Below are 26,634 nucleotides of genomic sequence, written 5' to 3'. Positions count from 1 at the left end.
ATGCAGGAGACGGGGTGCGCCGTCACCGCGCTTTCTGCATCGGTTTACGCCATTCATACAGGGTCATTCGGTTCACCGGGGTAACACAGCAGCAGTAGACGAAGATGATGGCCACATCACGGGCGCGCGTGCCTCCGTTCTCCTCATGACCGACCGGCGGCGGCGGCAGCATCTGCGTGCTGGTTTGGGTTCGTCTCTTACCGGGCTGGCGTGGAACCGATCCCCCCGTCTGGCGGAGCGTCTGCCAGGTACCGCGCGTTCCGTGCTGTTTATTTTTCTTCCATCACCGAGCATCACGGGCAAGGCCGAGCATCCGCGCTGGAGCATCACTGGCCGCCGGGCGGGGATGCCACTCGGCCTTGCTCGTGATGCTGCTGGACATATAAAGCTTTAATTACGCGCTTCTTTACAGATGTAAAGCGATATTGACACAAACCATCATAATAGGCCATAATAAACACATTTAAACCACATTCTGCATGATATTATTGATGCGCGTCCACCATTTTACGCATTCCACGCGCAAATAGAGAGCGCACACATTTCACATCCTCCAACACTCACTTTAAATGCATGCTTTTGTATTGTTTGTGCATACACACTCTATTCTTATGCACATTTGTTCTATTTGTTCATGCTTCCCTATGGCGAGCTGTCAGTGTGCTGTATTGTATTTATTATTATGGCGATGGATTATATAACAGCAGCTCAATATGACACCACAAGCCCTTGGACACAAAAGCCTCTGCTTCATTGTGTTTACTGCAAGAGCTCGGACTTCGCTTTATTCTTAACGACAGGAATTAACTCGTAGAATTACAACAAATGTGATACAAGCAGGAAACTGATGCGTTTTTACAGCATGCAGGTGTATGTGACGAAAGGTGCATGAGATTGTGCGTACCGGTAGGTTGTTTACACACCTCATTTTTGGGTGGCCTGATGGGTTACTGACAACAAAACAACACCATTGTTTAGAGCACTGATTTTCCAACTGTTTTTGCCTTCAGGGCCCAGATTCTGAATCAGAAGATTGTTTAGCGGACAAAAGCACACGAAAATGTCCTTAAAATCTATGGTAACATTGAAATTTATTGATATTACTAGTAAACGCACAGGAGGGCGTAGATTTGTCTTGAACATTGGGGGGCTTTGCAGCATTAAGCATCTACATGTTTCCATTGATTATGGTATAAATATTGGGGGGGTGATGGGGGGGGGGGGGTTGTACTTGGTTGTTTTGATTATTGGGCGGGTTACCCCCCCCAACCCCCCACCCCAGAATCTACGCCCCTGACCGCATAACAAGACATTATGCTGAATTTGAAAATTGACAATTTTGGTTTCTAAATGTCTATTCTGACAGCAGACAATAATTGATTATCCCGCTACAATTAAAACTCATATTTAATGTAATCTGCAGGATTGTATTTTATTTTACCTTGCATATAGTTTTGTTTATGGTTTTTGATGATGAGGACATGTCACATTATCTTTCCATGTCTAATTTGGCTTGCTTCTGAATGACACCCGTTAATCTCTGAGACGTCTGTTTTAGATCTTTTCATCTGGTAAGAATCACGGTCTAATTAACATCGGCTAATGATCTTAAAAAGATCAGATTTTCTTTTTTTTTTTCTCCCCTTTTCAGAATGCCCAATTCCCAATGTGCTTTAAGTCCTTGTGGTGGCATAGTGACTCTCCTCAATCCGGTTGGCGGAGGACAAATCTCAGTTGCCTCCACGTCTGAGACTGTCAATCCAGCATCTTATCATGTGGCTTGTTGAGCGTGTTACCACGGAGATGTAGCGTGTGTGGAGGCTTTACACTATTCTCTGCGGCATCCATGCACAACTCACCGCACGCCCCACTGAGAGCAAACCACATTATAGCGACCATGAGGAGGTTACCCCATGTGACTCTACCCACCCTAGCAACTGGGCCAATTTGGTTGCTTAAGACTGGAGTCACTCAGCACGTCCTGGATTCAAACTTGCGACTCCAGGTTTGGTAGTCAGAGTCTTTACTTGCTGAGCTACCCAGTCCCCGAAAAAGATCAGATTTTCAAAAAAAATAAAAATCATAGCCATCTCAAAGACATCTGCTGAATGTCTTATTGACATCCAAGACATTTTTATTGACATATGACTTACAGACGTATTGCAGATGAGCAAACCATGAATAAAAAAAAACACGTCTTCCAGATGTAAACACACACATCTCCCTGATAGCATTTGTCACGTACGATGTTTATTTGATGTGTGTTTAGGTTGTTTGTTCATCTGCAATATGTCTATATGACGTTTCCTCTCGGATGTCGTTAAGACATTCAGCAGACATTTAAGATTTAGATTGTTTGTTGTTGTTGTTGTTTTTCAGATCTTTAGCAGATGTTAATTAGAATGTGATGCTTTCCAGATCTAAAATAAATATGGAATTTCATTGCATTTTATTATTTGCATTTAGCATTGTTTATTCCCTGGTGTCTGGCCATCCACTATTTGAATCTTTTTTGTACAATTTCACATTCTCATGACAGTTTACCATGTCAGAACCCAGTGAATATGGCTTAATATATGTGGATCTTTACTTTCCTGGTATCCTAACTGCATGATAATGTTTTACTATACTGGGACAGATGCCATAACACAAGTGTACAATGATCCTCGGGATAATTTTTTCCCCTTTAATTTTCCTTATTTGTAATTTCACTTTTTCCATCTCAGCATGTTGCTGTGTGATTTCATGGATTGTTAATTTGACAAAGGAGGTTGTAGATAATGATGCCTCATGAATACACAGTAGTTACTAGATGGAGATAGATGTTTAAATATAAAATGGGTGTGAAAGGAGCCTGTTTCACCACACACCAGTTTCTCTCTTAGCAAGGATTAGCCTAGCCAGAGATGTGTCCTTAGAATCAATCTTCAAACCCTATAATCAAACAAAGAACCTTGAAGTCAGAAATAAGAGAATAGACTATTTAGGATAAGTAAAAATGTGAGACATTGATGGTAAGGATTTAAAGGAATATTCTGGTTTCAAAACAAGATAAGCTCGATCGACAGCATTTGTGGCATAATATTGATACCACAAATTAATTTTGACTTGCCCTCTTTTCTTTCAAAAAAGCAAAAATCTGGGTTACAGGGCCTGCGTGGCTCAGCAAGTAAAGACGCTGACTTCCACCCCTGGAGTCGCAAGTTTGAATCCAGGGCGTGCTGAGTGACTCCAGTCAGGCTTCCTAAGCAACCAGTTGGCCCAGTTGCTAGTCACATGGGGTAACCTCCTCATGGTCGCTATAATGTGGTTCTCGCTCTCGGTGGGGCACGTGGTGAGTTGTGCATGGATGCCGCAGAAAATAGCATGAAGTCTCCACACATGCTACGTCTCCGCGGTAACGCGCTCAACAAGCCACATGATAAGATGCACGGATTGACGGTCTCAGACGTGGAGGCAACTGAGATTCATCCTCCGCCACCCAGATTGAGGTGAGTCACTACACCACCATGAGGACTTAGAACGAATTGGGCATTCCAAATTGTGGAGAAAAGGGGAGAAAATCATTGTGTTGATGTAATGTCAACAAACCCTAAAACCATAAAACAACTGTAAAATTATAGCGTAAACAACTTTACAGCTCATATAATACATCAGTTTTAACAGGAGAATTATTGTAAGTGCTTTTATAAAATTAAAAGTTTCATATTTCTGCCTTTAAACCCTCCAAAAATTGGCCCCATTCACTTCCATTGTAAGTGTCTCACTGTAACCTTAATTTTTGCTTTGTTTTAAAGAAAAGGAGGGACGAGTCTAAATTAATTTTGTAGTAATCAACATTATGCCACAAATGCTCTCAATTGAGCTTAACTTGTATTGAACCTAGAATATTCCTTTTAAGAAATAAAAGTTGATTCCAAGGTTCTGAGTTTGACTGAATATGATTCGAAGGTTGATTCAGTGATTAAGGGGTTGATCGTCCACACTAATTCATTTTCATTTAAAAACTCTGTTTTTAGGTTCTTAACGTCATCGTTTTCCAAAATATGTGGCACTAGACATAACGAAAGTCTCCATTTGTGGTAGAGAAAGCACTCCCTGCGTCCAAAATCGCATACTGTCACAGTATGTACTGTATTTGATGAAGGATGCAATTATCTGTCGGCAAAACAGTATGTTCTTTTAGGTATGCATGCGAGTAGAATGAATAGATTTCGGACATACTTCATCCGAGGACGTGAGCATTGTCTCGTGACCCGCATATATGACATAAGATCAACTATCATTTAAGCACAAGGAACAGTTTGACATATGGAACACTTACAGTTGAAAAGAGCTGTCTGACTCGCGGTTCACTGCCGTTCTTTTAAATTCAGCATTTTGAATGTGACGTTGCCTCAGCTCTCGAGGGATTATGGGATTGTTTATTGTCCAGTCCATCTGCACTTCAGAATCTCACCGGAAATAGTAGGTCATCTGGGTATTTCTCGCTTACTGCTTCATGAACACTGTGGATTCGGACATACTACTCCATTGGCATACTGTTTTCGGCATACTATATAGTAGGGAGGTATGGATATTCGGATGCAGCGACTGTTCCAGTGTGGACAAGAGGCATAAACGTAGCAAAATAGAGGAATCATCACTTTTTCACAACATATTTGTGTGGACCTGGCCTAAGGTTCTATGTGTGATTGGGAGATTGAAAGGTTGATTTCGAAGTTCTAAGGTTGATTCTAAGGTTGTACATTTGATTCTTAAGATGATTCTAATGTTGATTTCAAGTTGATTCTAATGTTGATTCTGAGGTTCCAGTGTTGATCCTGAGGTTACAAGATTGATTCTGAGGTCCCAAGGTTGAGTCTGAGGTCCCAAGGTTGAGTCTGAGGTCCCAAGGTTGATTCTGAGGTTCTAAGGTTGATTCTGAGGTTCTAAGGTTGATTTTGAGGTTCCAATGTTGATTCTGAGGTTCTAAGGGTGATTCTAAGGTTGTACATTTGATTCTTAAGATGATTCTAATGTTGATTTCAAGTTGATTCTAATGTTGATTCTGAGGTTCCAATGCTGATTCTGAGGTTCCAATGCTGATTCTGAGGTTCCAATGCTGATTCTGAGGTTCCAGTGTTGATTCTGAGGTTCCAGTGTTGATTCTGAGGTTCCAATGTTGATTCTTAGGTTCTAAGGTTGATTCTGAGGTTCCAATGTTGTTTCTAAGGTTGGACATTTGATTCTTAAGATGATTCTAATGTTGATTTCAAGTTGATTCCAATGTTGATTCTGAGGTTCCAGTGTTGATTCTGAGGTTCCAATGTTGATTCTTAGAATCCAAGGTTGATTCTGAGGTTCTAATGTTGATTTCGAGGTTCCAAGGTTGATTCTGTGGTTCCAAGGTTGATTCTGTGGTTCCAAGGTTGATTCTGTGGTTCCAAGGTTGATTCTGAGGTTCCAAGGTTGATTCTGAGGTTCTAAGGTTGATGTTGAGGTTTCAAGGTTGATTTTGAGGTTCCAGTGTTGATTCTGAGGTTCTAAGGTTGATGTTGAGGTTTCAAGGTTGATTTTGAGGTTCCAGTGTTGATTCTGAGGTTCTAAGGTTGATTCTGAGGTTCCAGTGTTGATTCTGAGGTTCCAGTGTTGATTCTGAGGTTCCAAGGTTGATTTTGAGGTTCCAATGCTGATTCTGAGATTCTAAGGTTGATTCTGAGATTCTAAGTTTGATTTTGAGGTTCCAAGGTTGATTCTGAGGTTCCAATGTTGATTCTGAGGTCCTAAGGTTGATTCTGAGGTTCTAAGGTTGATTTTGAGGTTCCAATGTTGATTCTGAGGTTCTAAGGGTGATTCTAAGGTTGTACATTTGATTCTTAAGATGATTCTAATGTTGATTTCAAGTTGATTCTAATGTTGATTCTGAGGTTCCAAGATTGATTCTGAGGTTCCAAGATTGATTCTGAGGTTCCAATGTTGATTTTGAGGTTCTAAGTTTGATTTTGAGGTTCCAAGGTTGATTCTGAGGTTCCAAGGTTGATTCTGAGGTTCCAATGTTGATTCTGAGCTTCTAAGGTTGATTTTGAGGTTCCAATGTTGATTCTGAGGTTCTAAGGGTGATTCTAAGGTTGTACATTTGATTCTTAAGATGATTCTAATGTTGATTTCAAGTTGATTCCAATGTTGATTCTGAGGTTCCAGTGTTGATTCTGAGGTTCCAGTGTTGATTCTGAGGTTCCAAGGTTGATTCTGAGGTTCCAAGGTTGATTCTGAGGTTCTAAGGTTGATTCTGAGGTTCTAAGTTTGATTTTGAGGTTCCAAGGTTGATTCTGAGGTTCCAATGTTGATTCTTAGGTTCTAAGGTTGATTCTGAGGTTCCAATGTTGATTCTGAGGTTCTAAGGTTGTTTCTAAGGTTGTACATTTGATTCTTAAGATGATTCTAATGTTGATTTCAAGTTGATTCCAATGTTGATTCTGAGGTTCCAGTGTTGATTCTGAGGTTCCAATGTTGATTCTTAGAATCCAAGGTTGATTCTGAGGTTCTAATGTTGATTTCGAGGTTCTAATGTTGATTTCGAGGTTCCAAGGTTGATTCTGTGGTTCCAAGGTTGATTCTGTGGTTCCAAGGTTGATTTTGAGGTTCCAAGGTTGATTCTGAGGTTCTAAGGTTGATGTTGAGGTTTCAAGGTTGATTTTGAGGTTCCAGTGTTGATTCTGAGGTTCTAAGGTTGATGTTGAGGTTTCAAGGTTGATTTTGAGGTTCCAGTGTTGATTCTGAGGTTCTAAGGTTGATTCTGAGGTTCCAGTGTTGATTCTGAGGTTCCAGTGTTGATTCTGAGGTTTTAAGGTTGATTCTGAGGTTCCAAGCTGGATTCTAAGGATCTGTGTTTAATTCTTAGATGATTCTAAAAGCCTCGATATACTTCCTACGAAATCGAAGAACAAATGGGTGTGACATAATTTAGAACAAAATCTGGCCAAAAAGAAGGTGTTTTTGTGTTCTTTTTGATGGTTCGTAACAGCTTGCTGGGGCGAACTTTTAGGAAAAATTCTTATCGGCTGCTAAACAGTTTCTTACTGCCATTGGACCACGTCATCGGTAGGTGTGACCTAGAGCTTTTTTTTTGTTTGTTTGTTTACATTGTTCAGTGAGTTAAAATCTGTCAACATGAACACATCGATATGCAGAGTTATTAGCGAGCTGGTGCAAATGTACCTACATCTGTAAGATCGTTTGGTTAGAGACATTTGCTTAGAGTCATGTGATTATTGTTATTATTATTATTATTATTTTTTATCTACTAAAGGAATCAGATCTTTTCAAATACTCTCAAGTGCCCATTCACTCATGTGCCATCTGCGGCAAAAGCCATTCACACATCTGTCTAAAGTAAGATATGCCACTATCATCATTTTGTCTTTGTTCTGCAAATTAAAACTTTTATACAGTCGTCTTTGCAATGGTATCAGTGTCATAATAAATTACAATAACAGAGCATATTATGGCCGCGTGTAGCATGTTAGTGCATTAGCGTCATGAATTCATAATGTAAACATTTTCTACTGCATATATATTACTTTAAATCATCATCGAGTGGCTTCTTTTACTGACCTCATGTGAATTCTACTCAGAATGAGGCATAAAGTCTCTCGCACAGTTTGAACACAGGTTTTACATGTAGCGTCCTCATATTTAAATGTACTTCTAACTCTTACATCAGTGTGGCAGGTGTCTGAATGTTCAGAAACAGTATACTGTTGCTCGGCTGTTTAGAACTTCTTTTTTACCCCTGAAGGAAAAACGAAGAAGAACTTCTACGGAAGTATATCGAGGCCTTAAGGTTGATTCTGAGGATCAGTGTTTGATTCTTAGATGATTCAAAGGAAGTAAATATCTCTGCGGAACAAAAATGGGGGTTTCCCTATCAGTTGGCATTTTCAAACCAGGATGGGCATTTTTCAACCACTTCATTTGCTAAATTCAAGTGATCGGTTCCCAATACCTTCCTCACCTCAATGAAGTCTGAGCTCACATAGAGGTTCCCTATTTTGATTAGAAGCTTGAAAACGCCCACTGATTGGGAAACCCCCATTTTTGTTCTTCAGAGACATCAGTCTCATTCTAATGTTGATTATGAGGTTCCAAGGTTGGTTGATCATTTTTAGATTCTAAGGTTAACTCTAAGGTTCTGTGTATGAGTCAAATAAGGTTCTAAGGTTGATTCTGAGGTTCCAAAGTTAATTCTAAGGTTCTAATATAATTGAATGAAAAATTTCAAGATCCATTCTGGCTTTCTAAGGGTGTTTTTGAAATTCTAAGGTTGATTTTACGATTCAGAATCAGAATCAGCTTTATTGCCAAGTATGCTTACACATACAAGGAATTTGTCTTGGTGACAAGAGCTTCCAGTGTACAACAATAAAAAAAACGATACAAATACAGCAGCAAGACATAGATAATAATAAAAAATACACACACAGACACACACATACATACACATACGTAGTGCAAATCTAAAACAAATCTGTTATCTGTTATGTACAGTGCAAAATAGAAATCTGTTATGTACAGTGCAAATGTTTTTTTTTTCTTTTTTTTTTCTTCTTCTTCAGAGGAATGAAATGGCAGAAAAGGTTGGATGTATTGGATAAATATAAAAAAAGACTAAACTGGGGGCCTGGATAGCTCAGTGGTAAAAGATGCTGGCTACCACCCCTGGAGTTCGCTAGTTCACTAGTTTGAATCCCAGGGCGTGCTGAGTGACTCCAGCCAGGTCTCCTAAGCAACCAAATTGGCCCGGTTGCTAGGGAGGGTAGAGTCACATGGGGTAACCTCCTCATGGTCGCTATAATGTGGGAATAAACTGTTCCTGTGCCTGACGGTTCTGGTGCTCAGAGCTCTGAAGCGTCAGCCAGAAGGCAACAGTTCAAAAAGGTAATGGGCAGGGTGAGTGGGGTCCAGAGTGATTTTTCTAGCCTTTTTCCTCACTCTGGAAGTGTATAGTTCTTGAAGGGGGGGGCAGGGGGCAACCAATAATCCTCTCAGCAGTCCGAACTGTCCTTTGTAGTCTTCTGATGTCTGATTTCGTAGCTGAACCAAACCAGACAGTTATTGAAGTGCAGAGGACAGACTCAATGACTGCTGAGTAGAACTGTATCAGCAGTGCCTGTGGCAGGTTGAACTTCCTCAACTGGCGAAGGAAGTACAACCTCTGCTGGGCGTTCTTCACAATGGAGTCAATGTGGGTCTCCCACTTCAGGTCTTGAAGATTGTAAGGTTTAAAAATTGATTGTGGGGTTGTAAGATTTCTTGTACATTTTGGAGTTTGATTTTAGGGTTCTAGAATCTCTGGGTTGATTTTGAGATGATTCTCTTTGATAAGGTCCTACATTTGATTAGTTTTTAAGACTGATTCTGATAGTTTTCTAAGGTTCTGCATTTGATTAAAGGGTTTTAAGATTGATTTCAAGGGTTCTAAGGTTGATTCTGAGATCATTCTACGGTTCCACATTTTATTGTAGGGTTTAAGATTGATTCTTATGTTCTAATTCCTTAAATTTTAGAGAGCATGTACACTAAAACAGCGTACATGACTTTATTCATATTATGGTTTAGAGTCATCCACAGCTTCAGCTTCCAGTGTGAGAAAGGAAGAGAAGGCCACAAGAAAGGAAGAGGCGGGAAATGTTTCTCTGCTCCTAACAATGACTTTATTTCTCTTGAAAGTGTGTGTGGGATAGGGGGAGAAGCGGAAGAGAATGATCCATGTGTGTGTGTTCTCTCTCTTTTGTTGTTTCCTTCCAGGCTGAGTCACCACTGAAGGTCCCGAGAGACAGAGAGAGAGAGTGAAAGTGAAGAGACATTACATCACATAGTGGCAGGGGAAGTGTGTGAGAAAAGAAGACCAGAGTGAAGTGAACGTAAGGGAAAGCAAGAGAAGAGGGCAAAACAACAAACAGAAAGTAGAGCACTGGGCTCACCCCCTGACCCTTGAACTTTGACCTCGGTGCCAACATGAATGACCAGAACGTGGTGAAAGAGGGCTGGGTGCAGAAGAGAGGTGAGACCTGGATTTTATATCAGGCAAAACACCACACACAATTTCTTTAAAATGGTAAAAATCTAGTCTTTGAAATGTGGCTGTGCTTCTTCAGATGTGGACTTTTATTTTATGGGTGTGTTTATGTTTATTTTGCTTTTTGAGGGTTTTTCAAGGTGTCCATAGAAGAGTTGTGCTGGATTTGGGTGGGTTTTGAAATTTTGTCTGTTAGGAAATAGGGATGCACAATTATTCTTATAAAAAGGGCTGTCAATCAATTATAAATTGTAATAGATTAATTACATGATATGCCCATTAATTAATTGCAATTAATCACATATTAAATATTTGCTGAGAAAGGCCCTGAAATAACAATAATTCAATATACAACGATTAACTAATTATAAATTGTTATGTTTAAACAAATAAACAGTAAATATTAAATATTTTAAAATATAATAATTTGGATAATTAAATTGCATTACATTATTGTGGCAGACGAGTAAAGCATTGATAAGACAAAACTGGCTTTAGAAGGCAATATTTTGTTTATTTCCATATTATTACACCTAAGCCTGTCATTGGCCTACAGTCCACAGTAATCTATTTTGCAAATGAATTCGTCATGTACACATGCGTCAGATGGACGCTTTTGGAGCATCTTACGTTTTATTAGGTTGCCGTGTCGTTAAAAGTAGTTTGAAACTTAGAAAAACAAGATTTGAGATCCCTGCATTCGAAATTGCACTCAGTCCAGCTGTGCTTGAACGCAAGAATGTGTTCTCATCTTGGGCTGTCGCTAGTGTCATGCAAGCCTAGGTGTGGTTTGTGTCTGTTCACCAGCACGATGCCTTACAGCTGGAGTTTCGCTTACTGCCCCCTGCTGAAAACAGTTGGTACTTCAAACTTGAATTGCTCTGATGGTAGAAATATCAGATATGTTTTATCTGGTTATTTTTTATATTATTAATTGCACAGAATTTACTTTTTAAATTGAAGGCCCTACTCATAAATAATTGAGAGTACAATTAAAGCTAACACAATTACTGTAACTAATTGTGAAAACTGTCAATTACAGCATTCCAGGTCTACTCCCGTAGCTTCCAAATTTTCTTTTTACAAATTGTTTTTTTGGGTGGTTGAGCTGTGTAACCAATCATGGGTGTTGAGAATCGGTTCTTATGCCAAACTGGTTCCATTTTTTCTTGATGTTCTGTCTAGTTAATGGTTCTTCTTCTGATGAATGTGGACAGTGAGTTTCCTCCGCAAAAGAAAGGAAACCAAGAACTATTATGATGTACGACTAATGTGTGTTATGCTGTACAATGTTCATTGGAGTTGTTGTTCATATGACAACATGAAGTAAAAGATAGAAACAGACTTTTCTTGTAATAAATGGTTATATGATGTATACATGGATATGTATGATAAAAAGGTCAAATGGTTTGTAATAATTTAATTATATACAGGTTACTGTATATAATACTCTATATAGTATAGTATAATCATAAAAACAAAATATAGTATGTAATATGATATAGTTAAGTATTACACGGCTCTCTGGAATACTCGATTCTGATCGGTCAATGGCGCCATCTAGTGGTCTGATATTGCTCAGTAACAACTGCACATCCACGTATCAGACAGCTCATCGTAGTATTGCAAGCCATCGTTCCTGCTTCTTGGCTCACTGTGCGATCTCTTCAAGTTAGCTAATAAAATAATTTCAACTCAAATCAGTGTTTCATGTGCATATATTTATTTATTTGACAAGCTGTCTTGTTATAAGATGCATAAATTGCAAAGTAAACTCCAAAGGAACAACGCAAACCAGAGGTGGATTTCAGCTGTTCAGCAGTATATTTCTTCTCATGTAATTTCAACGCAAATCAATATTTTATGTTCATGTATTTATTTATTTTATTAGTGGCCATGTAATAAGCGGGATAATGTACAGTCAGCCAGTTGTTATCACAAAATAAACCCCGACAGGGTGATCAGGACCCCAATGCGAAGCGGATAATGTCTGTACATTATCCCTTACTTATTTGGTTCTTCTTCAAAAGTATTAAGAAACATTAATACAATAATTAAGTGAAATAAGAATCGGAAACAGAAACGTTAAATTCCTTACGATTTTGATCTCTGTTTGGGTCTTTCTTTAACTTTGGGCACTTTCATGTCCCAGAGTTTGATTTTTATTAAAAGGCTGTTTTAGCCTTGTCCCAGACCCAGACTTTCAATAATAACTATGAAAATCCATAATAAAAATAAAAATTATAACATGATAAAAACTATGATAATCTAAACAAAGCGTGAAATAAACATAAACCATTTCAATATTTATCGTGGGAAATGATTTGTGGATATTTTTCAGAAATTACGACTGCTCCAGATTTTTTGTCATTTTCGCCACACCAAACAATTTTCCCCGAATTTTTTTAAAAGGTTGGTGTAAAATAATAAAATCAATTAATTAGGTAAATATAACTTGTGAACAGATTATTTTTATTAGGCATCATTCCAAGCTGTAATTTTGCCAAATTGCACAAAAACTGTGAAAATATTACTTACTTGTGTGTATTCAGGGTGTATAAAATGTTAGCTATGAAATTACCCTTAGCAAGACAAAGGAGTCGGCCACTTTATTTCAGAAAAGTTAAAAATTGTCATTCCTTCAGCGACATTTCCAGCACCTAATTCTATTAAACACAATAAAGAATTTGAGATTTGCTGGAAATCACTCTATGATGGAAATTTTCATGACTTTCAGGAAAAAATTACAAAAATGACACAAATCTCCTCTTATGCATGTAAATATACGGTTAGACATTGTTAGCAGACAAATGTTTTTTTTTTTTGTAAAAGTATGACATTTTTTAACAAGACTTTACTTCCTAGAATTCCTCAGTGCTAGAGTGCCCAAAGTTGAAGAAACACTCATTATGTTCCTCTGTGTGTGTATAAGTGTGCCTGATAATCTGGTTTTGTTCTGTTCAACAGGTGAATACATTAAGAACTGGCGACCGCGGTACTTCCTGTTAAAGACGGATGGATCGTTTATTGGATATAAAGAGAAGCCACAGGATGCTGATCTGGCATATCCACTCAACAACTTCTCTGTGGCCAGTTAGTGTCTCTCTTTCTCTCTCTCTCTCATTATTAGATAATGTTATTTTTAGTCTGTTTTTCATCTGTGAGAACAGAATTTCATGTTCTTGGAAAATAAGTACATTTTCTGTTATTCAGATCCATGACTCACAACGATCAAAGGAAAGTTGAACTCAATAGTTTAAGATGGTGACGTCACCATACCATCACAACAACATGCATGCATCTCTGTGGCTTTGCCCGGAATGGAATGCTTGCTACATACTGTGCAGTATACTATATTATATACTATATTTATACTGCCTACTATTTTTCACATATAGTATGTGAAAGAGAATAAATTATGCATTGATAAATGTTTCAGACGGTAGCATAGGCTCACTTTCCAAGATGATAATTGTACACCACTCACTGAATACATACTGCATACTGCAGATATAGTTATAGTAGTACGGTAGTTTGCTATTCCAAGCATAGACTATGTGTTGCCCCTTTTGTTTATCTCACTATTTCCCTTCCTCTTTTTCGTTGTTTCGCTATTAGAGTGTCAGTTGATGAAGACGGAGAGACCGAAGCCTAACACCTTCATCATCAGGTGTCTGCAGTGGACCACTGTGATCGAACGCACCTTCCACGTGGACACGCCTGAGGAGAGGTGCTACACATCACGCTGATGTCATCACATGACTGAATAGTCCAGATCAAGTCAAATTTAGTCCTTATTTTTCTTACATCAGAAAACGTGACTTTAATTTATGTCGTTTATGGCTGAAATGCTTTGACCAATGTCTAAATTGCATATTTATTTATGCAATTTGCATTATTTAAGACATCCACAAAATTGTCTAACAAACGTATTTTTCACGTTATTTACACCAAATTCACAAAAAATACTTATATATTGAATTCACTCAGAAAATGCAGAAAAAAAATCTGACGAATAATCGGCCTGTCTTTCGCTGCTCCTGATTGCACTTTTGTTGCCCTGGTAACAAGGGATGAGTGGGTGGAGGCCATTCAGATGGTGGCGGACAAGCTCGCCAAACAGGAAGAGGAAGGAATTCTGTGTAGCCCCATATCGCAGATCGAAAACGTCAATGAGGAAGAGATGGACACGTCAACCAGTCATCACAAACGAAAGGTAGTGAATGAGTTAGAGATAGAAAAAGATAGTTAGATGGTTATATAGTAGTACGTATATATATATATATATATATATATATATACATATACATATACATATACATGCCGGTCATTCGAATGTATTTTTCTTCAACAGACAATGAATGATTTTGACTATCTGAAGTTACTGGGCAAAGGCACATTTGGGAAAGTGATTCTGGTCAGAGAGAAAGCGAGCGGCACATATTATGCAATGAAGATCCTGAAAAAGGAGGTTATTATTGCTAAGGTATGTTCTGAGAACTGACCGTACTGAGACATGATGAGATGTATTATACCTTATATAAACACTTTCTGTCTTTCTGTCTCTCAGGATGAAGTGGCTCATACGCTTACAGAGAGCAGAGTTTTGAAAAACACTAGGCATCCGTTTTTAACTGTGAGTGTCTTCTGAACACAGTATCTTCACATTTTTTCAATCACACTTTCCTCAATATTAGAGCCAAACAGAATCCTTGTTTGCTACCCATAATTTATTAACACATTTTTTATTGAAAGTAAAATTTGTAATATTTGCTCTTTTTCTACAGTCGCTGAAGTACTCGTTTCAGACGAAGGATCGTTTATGTTTTGTTATGGAGTATGTGAATGGAGGAGAGGTAAATCTTCTAAGTCTTTTAAACTTTCTTTTAAAATTTATTTCAAAGTTTTTATTTTTTACATACTTTTTTTGTAACTTTCGTTTGAACTTTCTTTCGTTTGAACTTTCTTTCTTTCGAACTTTCTTTCGTTTGAACTTTCTTTCTTTCGAACTTTCTTTCGAACTTTCTTTTGAACTTTCTTTTGAACTTTCTTTTGAACTTTCTTTCTTTTGAACTTTCTTTTGAACTTTCTTTTGAACTTTCTTTCTTTTGAACTTTCTTTCTTTTGAACTTTCTTTCTTTCGAACTTTCTTTCTTTTGAACTTTCTTTCTTTTGAACTTTCTTTTGAACTTTCTTTCTTTTGAACTTTCTTTCTTTCGAACTTTCTTTCTTTTGAACTTTCTTTTGAACTTTCTTTCTTTTGAACTTTCTTTCTTTTGAACTTTCTTTCGTTTGAACTTTCTTTCTTTCGAACTTTCTTTCTTTTGAACTTTCTTTCTTTTGAACTTTCTTTTGAACTTTCTTTCTTTTGAACTTTCTTTCTTTTGAACTTTCTTTCTTTTGAACTTTCTTTCTTTCGAACTTTCTTTCGTTTGAACTTTCTTTCTTTTGAACTTTCTTTCTTTCTAACTTTCTTTCTTTCGAACTTTCTTTCTTTTGAACTTTCTTTTGAACTTTCTTTCTTTTGAACTTTCTTTCTTTTGAACTTTCTTTCTTTCGAACTTTCTTTTGAACTTTCTTTCTTTCGAACTTTCTTTCTTTCGAACTTTCTTTTGAACTTTCTTTTGAACTTTCTTTTGAACTTTCTTTTGAACTTTCTTTCTTTTGAACTTTCTTTCTTTCGAACTTTCTTTCAAACTTTCTTTTTACTTTCTTTCAAACTTTCTTTTTACTTTCTTTTGAACTTTCTTTCTTTTGAACTTTCTTTCTTGAACTTTCTTTCTTTTGAACTTTCTTTCTTTTGAACTTTCTTTCGTTTGAACTTTCGTTTGAACTTTCGTTTGAACTTTCTTCCTTTTGAACTTTCTTTTGAACTTTCTTTCTTTTGAACTTTCTTTCTTTCGAACTTTCTTTCGAACTTTCTTTTACTTTCTTTTGAACTTTCTTTCTTTTGAACTTTCTTTCGTTTGAACTTTCGTTTGAACTTTCGTTTGAACTTTCGTTTGAACTTTCTTTCTTTCGAACTTTCAAACTTTCTTTCAAACTTTCTTTTTACTTTCTTTTGAACTTTCGTTTGAACTTTCTTTCGTTTGAACTTTCTTTTGAACTTTCTTTCTTTTGAACTTTCTTTCTTTTGAACTTTCTTTCTTTCGAACTTTCTTTCGAACTTTCTTTTCAACTTTCTTTCTTTTCAACTTTCTTTCTTTTCAACTTTCTTTCTTTTCAACTTTCTTTGAACTTTCTTTTGAACTTTCTTTTGAACTTTCTTTCGAACTTTCAATCTCTTTCGAACTTTCAAACATCAATCTTTCTTTTCATCTTTTTTTCTTTCAAACAAACTTTTTCAAGCTTGGATCTTTATTTGGAACTTTCTATATTTCAAACTTTCTTTCAGTGTTTCAAATGTTGTTTCAAACTTTTGCACTTCAAACTTAATAAACTTCATGAAGTTTACTACAAAGTTTTTCTTTTAAACTTCAGATTTTCTTCTTCTGCACTTCTAAATGATATGTTGTGTAATAGATGTGGTTGAGCTGTACATCTAGATTTTGGATTTGTGAATTGTAAGAATTTTCTTATTTAATTTTTGTTGCAGTTATTTTTTCATTTGTCGAGAGAACGTGTGTTTTCAGAGGATAGAACCCGTTTCTATGGTGCCGAGATTGTCTCTGCATTGGATTACTTGCACTCTGCAAAGATTGTTTACCGTGACTTGAAGGTAAACAAAACACACAGTTTAATATAAATATTTTCACACTCAAACTTCATCGTCAACATTATTAGCTGATCACGAGACAACAAAAATGTGTTTTTTTAGCTGGAAAACCTGATGTTGGATAAAGACGGTCACATAAAGATCACTGATTTCGGTCTTTGTAAGGAGGGAATTACAGACGCAGCCACCATGAAAACATTCTGTGGGACTCCAGAGTATCTGGCCCCCGAGGTACCGCACACAAACATTTACACAGTCATCAGGTATATTGTTTTATCTCTTTAGACACAGCACAGGAAATACTAATATAAATTTAATATAAATGATAATTTAATTTCTGTCTGTCATTGCCAGAAACAGGTCAGCAGGAACAGGGTCACTCTTTAGCTGAGCCTTTTTAACATCTGTACAAAAATAGATACACAACTGGTGTCGAGACATGACTGAGCAATAATTGGATTAATTACATAGGAAATGGGGAACTTCTATCCATTCTTGAAGATCATTTTAATTGGTGTTTTAGAGTGTACATTTTAATATAAATGATGTTATTGCTTAGGGATACTGTAACAGTGATGACTCATAGCATGGTGATATAATGATCATACAGTAACTGTATGATGTAATCACATGCCAGGATGTTTTTCCATTTTTTGAGTCATACACCCACCCCATGATTTCATTGGTTGATCTCAGACGAGGCATAACATCACTGAACAGAAGCACAGCTGGTTTATTCTGATTAATTGATTACTGAAATTAGTGATTGCAACATTTTTAGTATTTCAGGGAAAATAACAAGGCTATTGTAGTAATTAATCATGTACTTGAAGACAGTTTGATGTTTTCGATCAGGTGTTGAAGGATCATGTAAGTGATTATGGAACAGATATTGGAAAGTAATATGACTGATTATTGATCAGGTATCTAAGAATAATATGAATGAATATTGAAGAATAATGTGTCTGATTAATTATTGAGGTTGTAATTAATCAGGGATTGGAAGGCAGTGTGTTGACTGATTGATGATTGATCAAGTATAAGACGATTATGTGGCTGATTTATTGATCAGGTATCAAAGGATAATCTGATTGATCACGGATCAGATATTTATGGGCAATGTAACTCATTGATTTATCATTGATCTGATATCTGGATAATGTAACTGATTGATTATTGATCAAGTATTGGAGAGTAATTTGATCATTCATTATGTATTGGACAATAGCGTGAATTATTGTTGATCAGGTATTTGAGGGTAGTGTGATTGATTATAGATCAGATATTGTGATTGATTATTGATCAGATATTGAAGGGTATTTATTGTGACTAATTATTGATCAGGTATTGTAGGGTAATGTGATAGGCTGATTCATTATTGATCATGTATTGTGATTATTGATAAGATATTGGATCGTAATGTGATTGACTAATTATTGATCAGGTATTGGAGGGTAATTTATTGACTGATTGATTGTTGGTCAGGTATTGGAGGACAATGATTACGGGAGAGCGGTGGACTGGTGGGGTCTTGGAGTCGTTATGTATGAGATGATGTGTGGACGCCTGCCCTTTTACAATCAGGTACGATATACTATATCAACAGTAATTACAATGATTAATCTAGAGAGTAAATCTTGTGAATCTTGCAAGTCATATTTTGAATATTAACAAGACTTTTTTTGCATCAGGTATTATTTGATTGTCTTCATTACAGACACAAATGATTTATCTCATTTATTCCGATGTGCATCTGTCTTCAGGACCATGAGAAGCTGTTTGAACTGATTCTGATGGAGGAGATCAAATTCCCCAGAACCCTCTCTGCTGATGCCAAGTCTTTACTGTCTGGACTACTCATAAAAGATCCCAACAAGAGGTCAGTGTATATGTGTATGGTTCAGAATGAGAGAGGTTCCCTCTTTCTCATATATTGACATTTTAAAGTCACCAATTAAATGCAGTCAGATCAGTGACATAATCATTCTTTCAGTACTGAATGTGTTTTTGTGTGATGTGATCTGTACATGAGTTTTAAACTGCTGGTTTATTCTCTGAAGGCTCGGAGGAGGACCGGATGATGCTAAAGAAATCATGAGGCACAGTTTCTTCACGGCAGTGGACTGGCAGGATGTCTATGACAAAAAGGTACAACTGAGCACTGTATCTTAGATTACCTGTTATCACAGGTACCTTTATTTATCTGATCAAGCAGGGCACTGGGACAACTCATCAACAGTTGAAAAGATCATCAAAAGATATTGTCTTAAATATTAATGGAAAAATAAACACACACACACACACAAAAATAACCGAAAAGTCTGCCTTAATCACTAATTGGTTATTTATCAACTTGACCATCCTGTCCCTTTTCCCATTTAAATGCTGTGTAGCAAAGATTGCACTATTTTTAACTTGGCTTTTTAACTTCTAACTCGGATGGTGTGAAACAGTGAAAGAACAACAAGGTTTGATGCAACAACCAAAGTCATCTGACGCATGTATATTTAAACCATTAAAAAATAGTGCAGATGGACTGAGAGAATGTGTCCTTTGTGAATGCCTAATTACTGCTGTACAACATTTAAACTAAAGCCACCATTTATGCATAAATTTACAGACATTTGTATACATTCATACAGTTAGGTATACATACAGTGTGTTTACATTTTTCTTGTACTGTATACTTTTGTTTACATTTGTAGAGTTACAGTATCTATAATTGTACATTTGTATAGTTGTGTATACATATTTGCATTTGTACAACTATGTATACAATACATACAGTTGTGCTCAAAAGTTTGCATACCCTGGCAGAAATTGTGAAATTTTGGCATTGATTTTGAAAACATGACTGATCATGCAAAAAAACTGTCTTTTATTTAAGGATAGTGATCATATGAAGCCATTTATTATCACAGAGTTGTTTGGCTCCTTTTTAAATCATAATGATAACAGAAATCACCCAGATGGCCCTGATCAAAAGTTTACATACCCTTGAATGTTTGGCCTTGTTACAGACACACAAGGTGACACACACAGGTTTAAATGGCAATTAAAGGTTAATTTCCCACACCTGTGGCTTTTTAAATTGTAATTAGTGTCTGTGTATAAATAGTCAATGAGTTTGTTAACTCTCACGTGGATGCACTGAGCAGGCTAGATACTGAGCCATGGGGAGCAGAAAAGAACTGTCAATAGACCTGCGTAACAAGATAATGGAACTTTATAAAGATGGAAAAGGATATAAAAAGATATCCAAACCTTGAAAATGCCAGTCAGTACTGTTCAATCACTTATTAAGAAGTGGAAAATTCGGGGATCTCTTGATACCAAGCCAAGGTCAGGTAAACCAAGAAAGATTTCAGCCACAACTGCCAGAAGAATTGTTCAGGATACAAAGAAAACCCCACAGGTAACCTCAGGAGAAATACAGGCTGCTCTGGAAAAAGACGGTGTGGTTGTTTCAAGGAGCACAATACGACAATACTTGAACAAAGATGGGCTGCTTGGTCGAGTTGCCAGAAAGATGCCTTTACTGCACCAATGCCACAAAAAAGCCCGGTTACAATATGCCCGACAACACCTTGACACGCCTCACAGCTTCTGGCACACTGTAATTTGGAGTGACGAGACCAAAATAGAGCTTTATGGTCATAACCATAAGCGCTATGTTTGGAGAGGGGTCAACAAGGCCTATAGTGAAAAGAATACCAACCCCACTGTGAAGCATGATGGTGGCTCACTGATGTTTTGGGGGGGGTGTGAGCTCTAAAGGCACGGGGAATCTTGTGAAAATTGATGGCAAGGTGAATGCAGCATGTTATCAGGAAATACTGGCAGACAATTTGCATTCTTCTGCACGAAAGCTGCACATGGGACGCTCTTGGACTTTCCAGCACGACAATGACCCTAAGCACAAGGCCAAGTTGACCCTCCAGTGGTTACAGCAGAAAAAGGTGAAGGTTCTGGAGTGGCCATCACAGTCTCCTGACCTTAATATCATCGAGCCACTCTGGGGAGATCTCAAACGTGCGGTGCATGCAATACGACCAAAGACTTTGCATGACCTGGAGGCATTTTGCCAAGATGAATGGGCAGCTATACCACCTGCAAGAATTTGGAGCCTCAGACAACTATTACAAAAGACTGCACGCTGTCATTGATGCTAAAGGGGGCAATACACAGTATTAAGAACTAAGGCTATGAAGACTTTTGAGCACAACTGTATATACAGTTGTTTACATTTTTAGAGTTAAGTATACATACAAATAAATTTGTACAGTTAAAGAATACACATATACAATTGTACAGGTTTATATACATATACTGATTTGTACAGTTGTGCATATACACTGGCTGCCAAAAGTTTGGAATAATGTACAGATTTTGCTGTTTCGGAAGGAAATATGTACTTTAATTCACCAAAGTGGCATTTAACTGATCACAAAGTACAGTCAGGACATTACTGATGTAAAAAACAGCACCATCACTATTTGAAAAAAGTCATATTTGATCAAATCTAGACAGCAGCCATCACTCCAACACCTTATCCTTGAGTAATCATGCTAAATTGATCATTTGATACTAGAAAATCACTTGACATTATATCAAACACAGTTTAAAGATATTTGGATCGTTAAATGAAGCTTAACATTGTCTTTGTGTTTGTTATTGAGTTGCCACAGTATGCAATAGACTGGCACGTCTTAAGGTCAATATTAGGTCAAAAATGGCAAAAAAGAAACAGCTTTCTCTAGAAACTCATCAGTCAATCATTGTTTTGAGGAATGAAGGCTATACAATGCTTGAAATTGCCAAAAAACTGAAGATTTCATACAAAGGTGTACACTACAGTCTTCAAAGACAAAAGACAACTGACTCTAACAAGGACAGAAAGAGATTTGGAAGAACAGATGTACAACTAAACAAGAGGATAAGTACATCAGAGTCTCTAGTTTGAGAAATAGACGCCTCACATGTCCTCAGCTGACAGCTTCATTGAATTCTACTCGCTCAACACCAGTTTCATGTACAACAGTAAAGAGAAGACTCAGGGGTGCAGGCCTAATGGGAAGAACTGCAAAGAAAAAGACACTTTTGAAACAGAAAAACAAACAGAAATGATTAGAGTGGGCAAAGAAACACAGACATTGGACAATAGATAATTGGAAAAGAGTGTTCTGGATCTTAACCCCATTGAGCTTTTGTGGGATCAGCTAGACTGTAAAGTGCGTGAGAAGTGCCCGACAAGACAGCCACATCTATGACAAGTGCTACAGGAAGTGTGGGGTGAAATGTCACCTGAGTATCTGCACAAACTGACAGCTAGAATAACAAGAATCTGCAAAGCTGTCATTGCTGCACATGGAGGATTTTTTGATGAGAACTCTTTGAAGTAGTTTAAGAAGATCTGAACATTTTTTTCAAATTGTAATAGTAATTTTTCATGTTATTAATGTCCTGACTACACATTGTGATCAGTTGAATCAGTTTCCATAAGAGCAAAATCTGTACATTATTCCAAACCTTTGGCCGCCAGTGTATATGTTTCTACAGTTATTAATACATATGCGTTTGTGTATATACATTTGTTTTCATTCGTGCAGTAACATATACTGTACATTTAAACTTTTGTAAACATTTGTATAGTTGTGTGTAGTTATATTTTCTTTTAAATTTGTACAGTTATGTGTACATTTATATATTTGTAAATATGTGTAGTTATTTATACATAAACATTTGTTTACATTTGTACAATTATGTATACATATATGCATTTGTACAGTTATGTATACATATTGTATATATATTAGTAAACATTTATTTAGCTGTGTATAATTATACAATTGTTTACATTTGCACAGTTATGTATACAGTACATATATATGTTTGTGCAGTTATGCATACATATATACATTTGTACAATACTGTATACATTTATACATTAGTAAACATTTCTATAGTTGTGTATACTGTACATTTATACAATTTTACACATTATTATTATTATTTTTTTTTATTGGAATATATAATTGTAATATCATTAGTTAACAATATGAAACGGCTTTTGTTTTTGATGTTTGATTTCTCTTCTCTTTCATCTCTCTGGTCCTCTCTCTGTCTGTCTGTCACATCTCGTGTGTAGCTCGTACCGCCATTCATGCCGCAGGTATCATCTGAAACTGACACCAGGTATTTTGATGAGGAGTTCACAGCACAAACCATCACCATCACTCCTCCAGAGAAATGTGAGTGTGCTGTTTTCCCTCCCGCTCTCTCTTTTCCCGTAGACACTTCCTCATGGCACAGGAAGAGGAAGTTACATTCAAGTCTGAGCTGTACACAATGTAAGAGACACTTTTTTCCTCTCTGTATTGAGCATATCACTGTGAAAATCAGTGAACACCTTTTTTCTGCTATCGCTAGGAAATTAATTTTTCTTTTAGAGCAAATGGAAAATTCAATCTGTTGTCGGTGAATAGCATTGAGTCCCGTTCACACAGACAGTGATTTTATCACTGGAGGTCACCAGGTCGCTGTATTGTTCGTCGGTAGTGGCCGTTCCTGACGCTGGTCGCTCTAATGTTTTTGGTGGGCTGCATAACTGGTCGTAGCTTCTAGAAATCTAATGAGAAATTAGATGTATTTTCGGTAGAAAGATGTCATTCTATTCTGACAAGGAATCTGTTTTCTTGCTGCTAAAGTGAACATTCTGGAGTGGAAAGTGTTTAAATTTGCATCAATGCATAATGCATTAATACCAGTAAAAATAAGATATTTATATTGCATATCATAGAGGCAAACTTGCATGGACATTTTTAACTGATCGTCTTTCTCTCTCTGTCTCTCCCTGCAGATGATGAGGACGGGATGGACTCAGCCGATAGCGAACGGAGACCACATTTCCCACAGTTCTCTTATTCAGCCAGCGGGCGGGAGTGATGTCATCAAACAACGGAACCTGAGTAGCCATGCTAGAAAGAGCCTCCCGTCTCTCTACCCCCTCTCATTCATTACTGATAAACATAGCAAGTTATTTTTGTTGCTTTCTGTTTGTTTGGGGGGGGCGGGGTTTGGTTTATTTCTTAATGTGGGACTTAAAAAGGGGGTTTTGCACAGTTGGGTGAGTCTTGAGCAAGTCGACCCACATTTAAAATTCTTGTTCACTGTCAGCTTGTTTACAGATCATGGACAGTGTTTTCGGTAAAATGACCAGTATTGTTAATGACGACCTAATTTTATTTTTTATTTTGCACTTGTTTAAGAGCCGTTGTTGGGAACAAACCAAAAATGTTGCCTTATGTGTGTGGATCTCATCTGTCAGACAGATGGATGCACAGACATGTAGTTAGGGTTATTAGAAGCAGCACTAGTTCTGTTCCTATGAGGCTCACAAATTAAATTTAGTTGATTTTTATGTTACACACATCCTCCTTTGGAGGAGCTGGAGGATTCTGATCTTTATCGATACTTTCGATAAAAAGGAAAATGTAAAGAAAGAGTGGGAAAGTGTATCAGAGGACTCTAGTGTTAATATTTGGTTTCTTTTTTTAATGCTTACATTCTGATATGAAGGTTTAAGTTACAAATACACAACTGTACAACAAACTGCCGTTACTGTAAGCTCTCTCAGGCAATTCAGAGCACAAGAGTGAATCTCACGAAACCTGGCAAGAACATGTCCCCATCATAAGAAATTATGTCATTATTCGATCAGGTTTATGACATCATTTTCATGACAATTAAGCACATGTTCCCTTTAAATTCTCATTACAGTAATGTGAAAAATACCACATTCTCATTACTGTAATATGAAACAAAATAGTCATTTACATTTTTTAAAATATATGTCATGGTAGTACTTGTTGTAAAATAATTTATGCATTGTGACATTTTCCTGACAGCTGAGCACATTTTCCCCCTAAATTCTCATTACCGTAATGTGAAAAAATCTCATTGTCATTACTGTAATACGAAACAAAAAAGACATCTAAAGTTTTTAAAACTTTGTCATGGTAGTATTTGTTGTACAAGAGTTTTTGCATTGTGACATTGTTTTCATAACAATTAAGCACATTTCCCCCTAAATTGTCATTACCGTAATGTGAAAAAATCTCATTACTGTAATACGAAACAAAAATGTCATCTAAATATTTATGTCAAATAAATATTTGTTGTACAAGATGTTTTGCGTTGTGACATTTTAGCGATAACTGAGCAAATTTCCCCCCAAATTCTCATGACCATAATGTAATTATTTTTAATTGTCATTACTGTAAAATTTAAATGAATTTTTGTTTCATATTACAGTAATGAGAGCGCTTTTTTTCACATTACAGTAATGAGAATTTGAGGGAAAGTGTGCCTAAATGTCATGAAAATGTCAATACTAAACGACTCGTACAACAAATAGTATCGTGACATGAACACTTAAAATTAAATGACTCTTTTGTTTCGTATTAAAGTATTTATGTCATGGTAGTATTTGTTATACAAGAAGTCTCATATTGTGAGATTGATGATGCACCCCCCACCCCCCAATTACAATACACCCGTATACATTACAGAGGAAAACTGCTAAATTGTCATGAAAATAATGTCATAATGCAAAAATTTGCAATGGCCCTAAAACAAGTTTCATTTCCTTGACACAAAACATCATTTATTATTTTTTTATTTTGCGGTGAAATGCGACCTGGACATGTTTTCGTGAGATTCACCCACAAATCTACCCACCGACGGAGTGAAACCTACCCAGATATGATGTTTATCATCTTGTCCTTAATTCCTCACCTCTGCCTTGCTGAAAAGGACCACTTTGAACTTTTTACTCTCTCCAAAACTGATTCAACCGTTAAGGACAATGTTTAAGGACTGGATTTGGGTGGCGTTTCACCTTTACTGTATCGATCAACAGGTATGTCTTTCTCACCCAGCACAGAGAAAGACAACTCAACCACTATCCCTCACTTCATAACACAAAGAGTTAACTTATAATAGTTGGAGTAATGTTGGACTATTCCAGAAGATGTAAATACAAACTCTCTATCTCTTTTTACCATTATCGTTACATGTATTATGATTTTTTGCATCGAAACGTTACAGTCCTGTCTCCATTGCTGTGGAAATCGTACGGATGCGTGTTGTCTGTGTTTGGAATCAATAACAAGTCAGATCACAGACTCATTTTATGTGCAACTGAGCCATGCAATACCAGTGTGAATGACTCCCGACCCCGAAACCACCCCAAGTGTGATGTACATATGCAATGCCTTCCGTTTGTGATGCGTCACAGCCCGAGAAAAAAGTTGTGTGACAGTAATTGTGTGAACTGTTGGATGACAAAAATTAAAATGCGAATTGAAAAAATGTCCTGAAATGACACAAAATCACTGGAAAACGTCTATCATGTGGATGTTTCCATAGAGACGAGTTGCTATGGTTTCAGTCCCATCCTGTTTGTTCCTGATCCAGTGAACATTTTGGAAACTGCCAGTATTCTTCATAGCGAATGATATGAGTGTATGTGAGTGTAAGTTTGTTATTTTCACTCTGTGACATTTCTGGCTAACAGCAAATCCTCACTAGGTTTTCTAATGTTTTGTTTGTTTCAGCGTATTTTTGTACCATAGATGTAATTTAGTTGTATTTATTTTCATATGTTGGGATGAAGGACGCTGTCGGATGCGTTCATTAAGTGCTCTCTCTCTCTCTCCCTCATTATTTTTTATACCTTTCCTTTAGTCGTTTGCCTGTTTTGTTTTCATACCAAATCATTAGGGCAAGTGCCACATAGAGGACTTGCATTGCCATTTGGTAGTATTTATTTTAAGTTATATTAAAATGTTCAAATTTG

At 36.9% G+C, this 26,634-nt stretch overlaps 1 protein-coding gene across 3 annotated transcripts; it reads left to right on the top strand.

Moving 5' to 3' along the window:
• LOC127444559 (RAC-gamma serine/threonine-protein kinase-like) lies at positions 1 to 26,634 on the top strand. 3 transcript variants are annotated; one of them, XM_051703986.1, is made up of 15 exons: positions 1 to 248; positions 9,790 to 10,045; positions 13,028 to 13,153; positions 13,679 to 13,790; positions 14,132 to 14,276; positions 14,415 to 14,546; positions 14,631 to 14,696; positions 14,848 to 14,916; positions 16,656 to 16,778; positions 16,878 to 17,006; positions 18,261 to 18,359; positions 18,539 to 18,654; positions 18,836 to 18,923; positions 22,924 to 23,026; positions 23,635 to 26,634. In XM_051703986.1, exons 2-15 carry the CDS (start codon positions 10,000 to 10,002, stop codon positions 23,718 to 23,720), a joined length of 1,440 nt encoding a protein of 479 aa, XP_051559946.1. In that variant the 5' UTR covers positions 1 to 248; positions 9,790 to 9,999; the 3' UTR covers positions 23,721 to 26,634. The 3 variants fall into 3 exon arrangements, with proteins under 3 accessions (XP_051559946.1, XP_051559945.1, XP_051559943.1); XM_051703985.1 differs by having other exon boundaries at positions 22,924 to 23,125; XM_051703983.1 differs by having other exon boundaries at positions 22,924 to 26,634.

The sequence above is a fragment of the Myxocyprinus asiaticus genome, chromosome 8 (assembly GCF_019703515.2).
Source record: "Myxocyprinus asiaticus isolate MX2 ecotype Aquarium Trade chromosome 8, UBuf_Myxa_2, whole genome shotgun sequence".
NCBI lineage: Eukaryota > Metazoa > Chordata > Actinopteri > Cypriniformes > Catostomidae > Myxocyprinus > Myxocyprinus asiaticus.
Note: the sequence above shows the minus strand (reverse complement) of the source record. Positions and strands in the feature narration are given on the sequence as shown.

Excerpts from the sequence above, each read along its gene's own strand:
- LOC127444559 (XM_051703983.1), top strand. The coding sequence starts at position 10,000 with ATGAATGACCAGAACGTGGTGAAAGAGGGCTGGGTGCAGAAGAGAG. Across the intron at positions 13,154-13,678 it reads CAACAACTTCTCTGTGGCCA|AGTGTCAGTTGATGAAGACG; the intron begins GTTAGTGTCTCT and ends TTTCGCTATTAG. Across the intron at positions 16,779-16,877 it reads TTGTTTACCGTGACTTGAAG|CTGGAAAACCTGATGTTGGA; the intron begins GTAAACAAAACA and ends GTGTTTTTTTAG.